The sequence below is a fragment of the Carica papaya genome, chromosome 6, assembly GCF_054855325.1.
Source record: "Carica papaya isolate Zhongbai chromosome 6, ASM5485532v1, whole genome shotgun sequence".
Lineage (NCBI taxonomy): Eukaryota > Viridiplantae > Streptophyta > Magnoliopsida > Brassicales > Caricaceae > Carica > Carica papaya.
In genome coordinates, this window is record NC_142314.1 from 857,988 (window position 1) to 868,212 (window position 10,225).

General features: G+C 35.1%; 2 protein-coding genes across 3 annotated transcripts; both read left to right on the plus strand.

Annotated features, from left to right (window-relative positions):
* Window positions 1-1,736: 1,736 nt before the first annotated feature.
* Window positions 1,737-6,554, plus strand: LOC110813804 (peptide methionine sulfoxide reductase (Protein of unknown function DUF829, transmembrane 53)). The gene is made up of 7 exons (XM_022041060.2): window positions 1,737-2,190; window positions 3,579-3,636; window positions 3,952-4,032; window positions 4,133-4,168; window positions 4,293-4,532; window positions 4,618-4,759; window positions 5,599-6,554. The coding sequence occupies exons 1-7, from the start codon at window positions 1,997-1,999 to the stop codon at window positions 6,078-6,080; spliced, it is 1,233 nt and encodes a 410-aa protein (XP_021896752.1). The 5' UTR covers window positions 1,737-1,996; the 3' UTR covers window positions 6,081-6,554.
* A 433-nt stretch (window positions 6,555-6,987) lies between these two features.
* LOC148253166 (B3 domain-containing protein At5g42700-like) lies at window positions 6,988-10,098 on the plus strand. Of its 2 annotated transcripts, XR_015821411.1 has the most exons (7): window positions 6,988-7,238; window positions 7,371-7,515; window positions 7,627-7,707; window positions 8,616-8,647; window positions 8,745-8,907; window positions 9,008-9,183; window positions 9,937-10,098. XR_015821411.1 is itself a non-coding variant. In XM_088222255.1 (6 exons), exons 2-6 carry the CDS (start codon window positions 7,453-7,455, stop codon window positions 9,089-9,091), a joined length of 423 nt encoding a protein of 140 aa, XP_088078381.1. In that variant the 5' UTR covers window positions 6,989-7,238; window positions 7,371-7,452; the 3' UTR covers window positions 9,092-9,244. The 2 variants fall into 2 exon arrangements, 1 of the variants encoding a protein (XP_088078381.1); XM_088222255.1 differs by lacking the exon at window positions 9,937-10,098 and having other exon boundaries at window positions 6,989-7,238; window positions 9,008-9,244.
* The last annotated feature ends 127 nt before the right edge of the window (window positions 10,099-10,225 follow it).

A 10,225-nucleotide genomic window follows, 5' to 3' on the forward strand; every position in this document is an offset into this window, starting at 1 on the left:
TTTCTCCCAACTGCTCAAAAGTAAACACACACCAAACAAAGATAACTAGAACTTTATTATGATTAGAACCACAACAGGAAGTAGATGGTGTAAATCCCAGCACACACATTCTGCAATTCAGATAACTCTAGCCTCTAACCCATATGACTTTGTCCTTAATTTTCTTCTTCTGCATGCTATAGAAGGCTCTGTATTTAATGTATTGTAGAACCTGTATGTGTATGATCAGAGGTTGGTATGGTGTGGGAGGAGGAGGGAAATGTGGCAGAAGGGTATTGTCGGAAATAAAGGGGACAGGTGCATGTAAATTAGGGTTTATGGTTACCCCACGTGGGAAAAAAATTATACAAAACCCTTTTGCTTTTTTTTGCGACTGCCTCCAATGAAATCAAAGCTCTGAATTTAATACGTAAAAGAGTGTGTGTAGAGAGAATGGAGATGGGTGCACGTGGAATGGTAGAATGGTTGTCTGCTTCGGATCTGCTGCTGCCTCGTTTTAATTGCAGAGTGAGAGGGTGTGGGGTTAGAATGTTTCGTGTACAAAAATAATGGATAATTATTACCATTTGGATTTTAAAATATTACATTTTTATTTTTATTTTTATTTTTAATTATGTTTATATTTATATATATATATAAAATAATATAAACAACATAAAAACATTTTTAATTTTGATGTGACAATATGTAATATATATATATATATTAATTTAATTCCTATTTAATCCATAATTAATAAAATTATGGTAAGAATAAATATATATATATATATATATATATCATGGTTGTTCTATATACTTCACTAAAGTTTTTAAATCATGGGAGTCACTAAATTGTTGCCCCATTAGTTTTATCAAATTATAAGAAGCTATTTTTTCTATAATTACTATTTTATTTAATTTATAGACCCCAATAAATTTTCAAAAAATTTATCCTAAAAAAAATTCCATCTTAAAATTAAAATCATAATTTTTTTACGCAATTTAATCGATATGCCACTTTACATGTACGAATTTGATTTGATTTAAATTTTATTATTAATTGATTTCGTCATAATACATAACCTTAATACTTTAAGATAAATTTTTATAAAAGTCTTGTACACGTTTTTTGTTCAAAATCATAGTTATAATTTTTCACATAACTTAATCAACGTGTCACTCTTATTATTTTTTTTTCAACAACATTTAAACTATCTTTGATGCAAAATTATTCAAAAAAAATTGTAACTTTAGAGAGAGCAAACGGCGGAGCTCGACTGTGCCGTCATGCTAAAAATCGAAACGATACCGAATTTCTCTCATTTCTCCGTAAAACACTCTCCTAACCTATCAAATTTAACTTGGGTGAGAAAGAGAAGCGCCAGAGGTTACATATGCGAATTTGCATTGACTTAAATTTATTTTTAATTAATTTTATTATAATATATAATCTTAATATTTCTAGATAAATTTTATAAAAGTCTATGTATGTTTTTATTTAAAATAAGGAATATTTTATAATATTTTAGTTTCGAGTATAATAATTTTTTAAACTTAAATTATTAATTTTTAAAAAATTTAAATTAAAAATTATTATTAGCATATGATTCCATATCATTTAAATTTAAATGATTTGGTCTAATTTTCCTTTTAAATGTAAATTACAAATGGTTGAGTGCAATTTTTACTTTTTTAAAAGGTCAATTGCCTTTAGTTCACGCGAAGAATCGAATATCCGACGTCGTTTACCGATTCCTCCTAGTTCAGCTAGCGCAGGGTTATCCTGAAGAACCTAAGATGCGCGCGGTGCGTAGGATCTGACGTGGCAACTTCCACAGATCTCATTGCCACCACCACTACAGAAGGTCCGGACAACAACCCCACCACACACCAAACTCAAGTGACCACAAGTCCCCGAACTCGTTCGAGTCGCTCAATACGAGATTCGACCTATCTGAGTTTACAAGAAAAAGATTTAGCTAGGTGGAGGAGGAGAAGGGAGGGGAAACCTAGCAATGATGGCTGGTGGTAGTGTGTATTGGGGGAGGAAGATGGAGGAGGAAGAGGAGAAGGAGAAGGGGAAGTTGAAGGGGATTGTGGTGATGTTCGTGTGGAGTTCGATTCAGGACGAAAACTTGAGAGATTTTGTCGATTTGTATTCATCTCTCGGCTGGAATTCGCTCGTTTCTCATGCCGATTTCCTCAACGCGTAAGTTTCCATTTTCTTTTCATGTTTTCTACTCTCTTTGGTTCCTTGGAAGAAGGGAATGAAAATGAAAGAGAAATAGGTTTTCGGTATCGTCTTCTCTGTGGTGAATGATGATAAGCTCAAATTGGCTTAGACTTGCAAGGTTAAATTTTGCGTTGCTTTTGTAATCGAAGACAGTATTTATTTATCTCAATTTAGTTCTAGCTTTGTGTTCCTTGATTTGAATTGATTGCTAAAATATCCCTGTCTCTGCTCGGTCGTTAACTTTTCCTGCCTGGATTTTTTATATCCCGTGAGACTTCGTGATTTCTTTTCCTTTTGGTGGTTCTGTGGTCCAGGATTCTCTCAATTGGGGTTTTTTTTTTTTTTTTTTTTTTATTTATTGTGAATGTTTACTTCTTCTGGGACTTGGAGTCTGTATATAAGTGGGAACTGGGAACTCTCTGGGCATTATAGGTTCATGAGTTTCCAATTTCTGCAGATCGCAGCTATTGTGATTGAACAATAAACATTTATGAGATGTACACTCAGGAAAAAAAAAAAAACATTTATGAGATGGTAACTGTGGTGTTCTTGGTCTATAATATCTTTTGAATGTGACGACTGGTTGAACATGCATTTTGGGGATTTGGAAGTTTAAACGTGGATAATTTTTTTTTTTTTTCAAAATAAAAAGTAGTTAAACGTGGAGAATATGTTCTTATTTTTATGGTAATTATAACTTAAAGTGCTACGTGCTTATGGCAAAGTAAATGGTGCTCTTTAGTTGTAGGTACATGGACAACAGAAAATTTTCGTACTTTGATGGTTTGTGGAAAAGCTCTCTCATTTTTTTTTTGTCAACCAAAGTCCCCTTTTCCATGTGCACGACAGAAGTAAATGCCTTATGTATTCTGCTGCTCTCTTATGTATTAGAAACACTTACCCCGAAGAGAGAGAGAGAGAGAGAGAGAGAGAGAGAGAGAGAGAGAGAGAGAGAGAGAGACTTCCATTGGTGCTCATTCTTTCTGGGAGAGAGAATCCAGCATGAGAGACCTATGGCTTATCATGAACTGTTTAGAAATATGTTCACCACAAAATATCTTCATTGCTGAGGGTCCTAATTTTCACATCTTTTTCTCCTGACATCAGCTCATCTTATAAAGGTATCTCCGGAAATGCAGCCAGGTGCTCCTTCCCTGGCGTTGATATTCTTTTTCTGGCAGAGAGATACCCAATTCCTCAAAATTTTTTGCTCAAGTTTTAGATACATAAGATGCTTGACTGTACTGAAAATTTGATGATGTAATGTTTATTCAATTTGAGAATCTCTGGCTCAATTGTGTAATTTTTTTAAGAAAATTTAATTACCTTTTGGATTTTGAAGTCACTCTACATGAAATTGGCAGATTTTATCCTGAGCAGGCTACATCGCTGGCATTTGTTCTTCTCAATGTTCTTGTTGAGGTTAGTAACATAAATTTATTATATTCTTAAGTGCCTATGGGATTTCATTAATAATCGAATAAACTGAAAGGATTCTATAAAAAAGTAAAAATAAATGAAAGAAGAGTTCACATGTGGGGCCGTGTTCTCATGTGTTCCTGCATTAATGAATTTTGAGGTTAAAAGCACACCAGTTCTAACTTCACTGTGGTTTAAGGTTCCCTAAAAAGTTTCTTCAATATATTTCGAGCAGTATGAGGCAGATAACTCATTTATATGGAATCTATCAAGTCCGTCAGATATGTTGCGCTGATTGTTTTGTTATTCGGCATGCAGGAGCTAAAAATCAGGCCATGTCCTTTAGTTTTTGTAGCTTTCTCTGGTGGTCCAAAAGCCTGCATGTACAAGGTTTTTCAGGTAAATTTTAAAGGTCAGGCTCTATATATAGGATGTTGGAAGTCTTATTATCTTTCTTTCAATTGTGAGTTTAGAAATAATGTAATTCTGCATGTTACAGATTATTCAGGGTACGTGTGAAGTCCCGCTGAATCTAGTACGGGTCTTTTCTCTTACAACTTTATTTATGTTGTACCATGTTGAAACTTCTGCTTAGTATCTATCCAAACTAAAAGCTTAATGCTGATTTTCTCATTTATTTCCTCTACATTTTCATGAAGGATGGAATTCGATTGATCAGAAATTGTGTTTCTGGGCATATCTATGATTCTGGCCCACTAGATTTTACAAGGGATTTGAATGCCAAATTTGTACTACATCCCAGGATTCGGAAAATGCCTGGGCCATCAAAACTAGTTTCTTGGGTAGCTAAAGGCATTGCTTCTGGTCTGGATGGTCTATGTCTTACGAGGTTTGAATCTCAGCGCGAAGAGTATTGGCAGACACTTTATTCATCCGTTGTAAGTGTTAGTTTTCTTGTAGCCCCTTGAGGTTGTTTTTAATTGTTGTTCATCAGTTAAACTAGCTTTCTCCTCTTTTCTGTAGGACTTTGGGGCTCCATTTCTTATTCTATGCTCGGAGAATGATGACCTTGCCCCTTATCAAGTTATATGCAGGTTCGCTCGATGTTTACAGGATATTGGCGCAGATGTGAAAGTTGTGAAGTGGAACGGGTCTCCTCACTTAGGTTTGCCTCAAAACTTTGTTGCTCTATTTCCAGGCATTATAATATATTTTTTTTCATGTACCTCGTCATATATTGTTTATCCGGCACCTATGGCTTTCAGAAGTTATTTGGTTGCTTTTAAAAAGTGTGGGACAAATTTATCAGGAACCAATTGCATTAAATTTATCAGGATAGTATCTTCTCAGAATTTTGGTGTGCTGCTTCATTTCTTTGGTAAACAACTCTTAGCAATTATTATAAATATTTTCTTATAAATTGGCTCTTGGGCACAATAATCTAGCAAATTGTTTCCTTCTACATCATTCCTCCATATCAAGGGCACTGATGTGATATCTAATGGAGGAGATATAATCTGATGCATTAATTGGTCTCAGAAAGAAGAGAACATAGTTTTTGCTGATTTTTTATGACAAGAAAAAATATTTGGGAATATTCTCCTGCATCCGTCAATATGCAAGACAAAATACATAGGTTTAGGTAATTCAAATGTTGTGCATATGCTACAAAGTGAAGATTTTGGTAGGTATGACAACTTTTGATTGGCCATACATGTACCATAATCTTGCCTGGAATTGATGCTTGACCAATCTTGTCATCAAATATGTTTTAGTGTTTCTGCTTTTGCTAGTTTATGCATGCATGTTTCTTCCAGGGGAAAAGAGTAAAACGCCTTGCCAATGCCAATTGCTGAAAGAAATAAAGAAAATGATCTGTTTCAAGCAGATTTCTTAGTTAATATTGCTTATGGCACAATGTTTCCCTTGGTATCTAGGCATTCTGGTGGTCTCATTTTTCTCACGTAATAAAAACCTGATAAATGTCGTTGCCTGTTGTTTCAGGACATTACAAATATTATTCAATCGAATATAGGACTGCTGTAACCAATTTGCTTGTAAAGGCAGCTTCCGCTTTCTCCCACAATATCCGATTACTTGGAGAAAGAGCTGCTATGCATGACGAGATCTCTGAATTAATCTGCGACCTCCAGAAAGCAGCAGTCAACTCGAATCAAAGCCTAAGAAGAGTTGCTCTCGGGCCTGGTGATCACTTTTTCTTGCCAAGTTCAGTAGAGCATCGTACCGACAAGGAATCTACATCTTTACAAGATGAACACAAAGAAAGATCAATCTATCTGCCTCAACCCCCCTGTAGCATCAATGCACACAGTGTTCTCGGCAAAATCCTATTTGATGCCTGTGTTCCCAAGAATGTTGAAGGTTGGGATATTAGGTTTCCTGGTTCTCTGAATGGGCAACGATTTACTTCTGCTCGTAGGCCTTCACCTTTCCGTGCCATAAAACTTAAGCGTTCAAGATTATAATATTATTGACCTGGACTATGGGAAACTCTCCAATCAGCTTTGCAGTGGCTGTTCATAATTTTGTCAGATATTGTAAACGAACTTACTCCTACAAGATGGAAAGGATGGAGGACTCGTTGCTGGAAAAACCGGTAGGGTACCTCAGGTATTTCCAACATTTTGGAGGGAAACTAGGTAGCTCGTATCGGTTGGGCTAACAAAGGGTTTTCAGTGTATATAATGTGTATAACCTAAGACTAACTTTGGAATGCCTGATGAGCGAATTCAGAAGTGGATAGTCTTGTTACATTAGTATTTAGCACGAGAGACGAGGCTTCTATCAGAAACAATTTGCCGATTGGTTAAGAGCTGGGGAACAAAATATGTAAATAATAATGCCTGTGCAATTTTCATTTTTTAATTTTGAAAATCCTTTTGTACACGCTTTCAGTGTTTGATAAAGAAACTGAGCTCGAGCTTCTGTCTTTCCGATAAGATGATTATGTTATTCGAGTTACATGTTCTTCATAGTTATAGAAAAAATTTGCACATGTTAAGTTGTAAAAACTTCTGAATAAGTATCTTAAATCTGAATTGAACTATTTCTAGTTTTTCCCAAATAACTAGAAAATTCTCTGAAGGAAATGCCTGGTCTTGGCAGCAACATGCTATGGCGATCTTGATTGTGGCGCGTCATCTGTCTTTTAAGTTAAAGTCATTCCTAAGACGGCTCCTCTTATGATACGATAATCCAAGCAGCAGCTCCACGAGTCCGCTCGGAACCAGTCAATTCCTGGGTTCAAATTAATTATATTTGAGTATCAATTTTATATATCATCGGTTTCATAATTATTTTATGCAATTTCACCAAATCAACAACCTTTCCATACGAACTGAGGCACCAAGTCCTGCAAGGCAAGATATTCATTGATGAGCGGGAAAACAATTATTTTATGAAATCCCACCAACCTAACAGCCTTTCCAAGTCATGCAAAGCAGGATACTCATTGATCAGGCGGAAAAACAACGTGACCAGACTGTATATTTACAAATATGAAGGAGAGGAATATCCCCCTCAAGTAATTCATGTGCATCAGAAAACTTCTTCCATCCAGCACACAATGCAGTCCCCTCTGTGATATAATTTATGTTATACTCTTTGCCTTTCTAAAAACTAAGGTAACTTTTATGTCATGTCTTGGCAAATGCAGTTTACAGAGAGCCATTATTTGTCTTCTTGAAATATTACAGCAATAAAAATTGAAGGCTACAGATTTATATTTGACCTAATCAATGTCTTTATGAAATTAGGGAATCTTGGAGAAAGACTAGCTTGGACCTTCTCTGCTTGTTCAACTGTAGGAGAATTTGCTCGAGCAGGACCTTAAGCTTCATGACTGAGGCTCTCTTATGCTTTACATCTTCTTCTTCCTCAAAGAATGTCAACCTTGATGTTGTATGCATAAATATCTCTCTGTATCTCTGTCTGTTTTCACCTGCATGCCTGATTTTGTATATTGGTTTTGGTCGCTGAGTATTGTATGTTTGCCTTTTGCGATGGATTCAGCAGGGGAAGCCATTGGAAACCAAGATGAAGCAGACCCAGATTCCTGATAAGCCAACCAAGCTGGAAAATGATGCTAAACAAGTGAGAATATTCTTGTTGTTTTACCCTTTGTTTTCGTTCGGACGATGTGTTGAACAAACTGTTCTTTAGCAATAGGGTGTGGGAGACATGTGATTTTAGGGTTTTCTTCCATCTTTTTCGTCCCTGTAATTTTCATTGTTCTTCCTCTGTTTTACTCGTTGCTTTTGGAGTGAGTTTGTTTTTAGATGAGCAGACACAGATTTCCCGAAAATTTCTATGGATACATGCCCTTGTTTCTAGGGTACCAAAAATCTTAAAACCCTTGATCTCTTTCCCTTAAACCCTAGGTCTCTGTCCTAGTGCTCTCCCTGGGTATCCTCTCTACCAACACTGTAGTAACAGCTAGGTTATGTCAATAGAAAATGAAAATCCTTTACACGGCAAAATACTTTGTTCAGGAGAAAAATCCAGGATTAGTAGTTCACCAAATTATCTTTCTAAATCCAATAATGTAATTTTATAGATTGTAAATTGCATTACTGGTCACTAAGATTCGAACGAGGGCAAGAATGAATCCAAATTCTCTTCAGGATGGCTCCATGTTCAAATGGTTTATCTAGTTACTTTCACCCTGATGCCAAAACCTGGGAATGATTTGCTGCTTGAACTGGTTGCTCAGTCCTCTATAATTTTCTTTACGGGTCACCTCGGGAGGGCAGGAGTGGATCCAAATTCTCTTTTGGATTCCTCCATTTTCAGTGCATGATGTATAACATCTGGATATTGACACATTACTGCCAAAATCCTTGGAGTGATTTGACTTGAACTGGTTGGTCAGGCCTAAAAAATTACTCAGCTGCTTTCGTGCTTCTCTTGTATACACTTCTGTTCATTCCATAAGCAATTTACTTTATACAAGTGACCTAAATCTATTAATTGATGGGAAAAATCTTCTGACCTTTGAGCAGGTAGTATGTAATGAATCCACAGAAACAAGGAGGTTAATGATCTTAACTTATTCATTTCTTTTACTCGGTTTAAACAAATACATTGCTAAATTTTTGTGTTAGATTGACTTTGTTTTCAAATTGTTGCAGCTGTAAGCATAAGAGAGCCATAGCTGATGAAGCTTATGGTCTCGTTCAAGCAAAGGCTCCTGCAGTTGAACAAACAGAAAAGGTCCAAGCGAGTCTTTCTTCGAGATTCTCTAGTTTCACAAAGACCTTGGTTAGATCAAATGTAAATTCTGTATTTTGGATGGTGAGCCTGCAATTTCTATTTCTATTTATATTTGAAGAAGGCAAATAATGCCTCCCTTTTTAACCAGCTTAATTTCTTCTCTTAACATCTTTGATTTCAGCATCTCCCAATTCAATTCTATAAACTGGATTTACCAAGGCATGATATGACAGTTACCATAGAACACGAGAAAGGCAGAGTATAAAATAACTTAAATCTCCGGGAGAACTGCGTTGAGTGCTGATGGAGGAAGTTTTCTGATGCACATGAATTACTTGGGGGTGATGTTTTGAAAAGGTTGTTGGATTGGTAGGATTTCGTAATAAAATCAATAATATATATAAACGTAATTCCCAAATATTTGTTCACAGACTAATTTAAACCCACAATTGAGATCACCATAGCATGTTGCCGTTAGGACCACGCATTTTTTTAGAGAATCTTCTAATTGTTTTGAGAAAACTAAAAATACTTCAATTAAAGATTTAGAATACTTATAAGGCTTAACGACTTATCACGGTAACTTAGTACACGTGTTTCTATTCTCTCTACCATAGGTTTGTTGACTTTGATTGTTAATTATACTTGCTGGAATAATTTTTATGTGTGAAATTGAACTCTAAAGAAATATAGGATGATATTCATCTTTGATCTACAGAGATTGAACTCGAACATCTCAAGGGAAGGAAAAAAAAAAGAAACAGATATAGGATAATACTCTCGTTCTTCGACGTTTTAGGTTTAAGACGAAGTATTGACAGAGTATTGTAACATTTCGAACATGTATGATTTTCAGACTCCTCTGAACAAGGAAATGACTCTGAAGGGTTAAGTAAAAGGGTACCGCGGAGGACATAAAAAAATTGTCATCACTAACAGCTGAAAATTTTGAAACCTCAGCAAATATATAATATATATATATATATATTTATGTAATCAATACAAACTGATATGAGTTTTTCTGCTCACACAAAATCCGATCTTCAATACAATCTTGTTCTGAAATTTGACTTCTGAAATGTTTTTTTGAATGAATCTCAATATTTTTAGGTAGCATAGGACTTGCAAGCAATTCCGATACGGGTGCAGTACAGTAGCACAAGATTTCGGCTTCAGTTGATACCCATTAATGGGTTTTTTATTCTTCATTTTCTTAAATTTATTTGTATTTTATTAACTAAATAGTATAGAACAGCTACTAATGAAATGAGCAAAATAAAATGAAATGAAATTAGAAAATTTTAAATGTTATTTCTAATTTTTTTTTTCGTAACTTAAATAATTATTTAATTATTAAATCAATACGTAACTCTTATTTCTTTTTTGTTTTATGAATCAA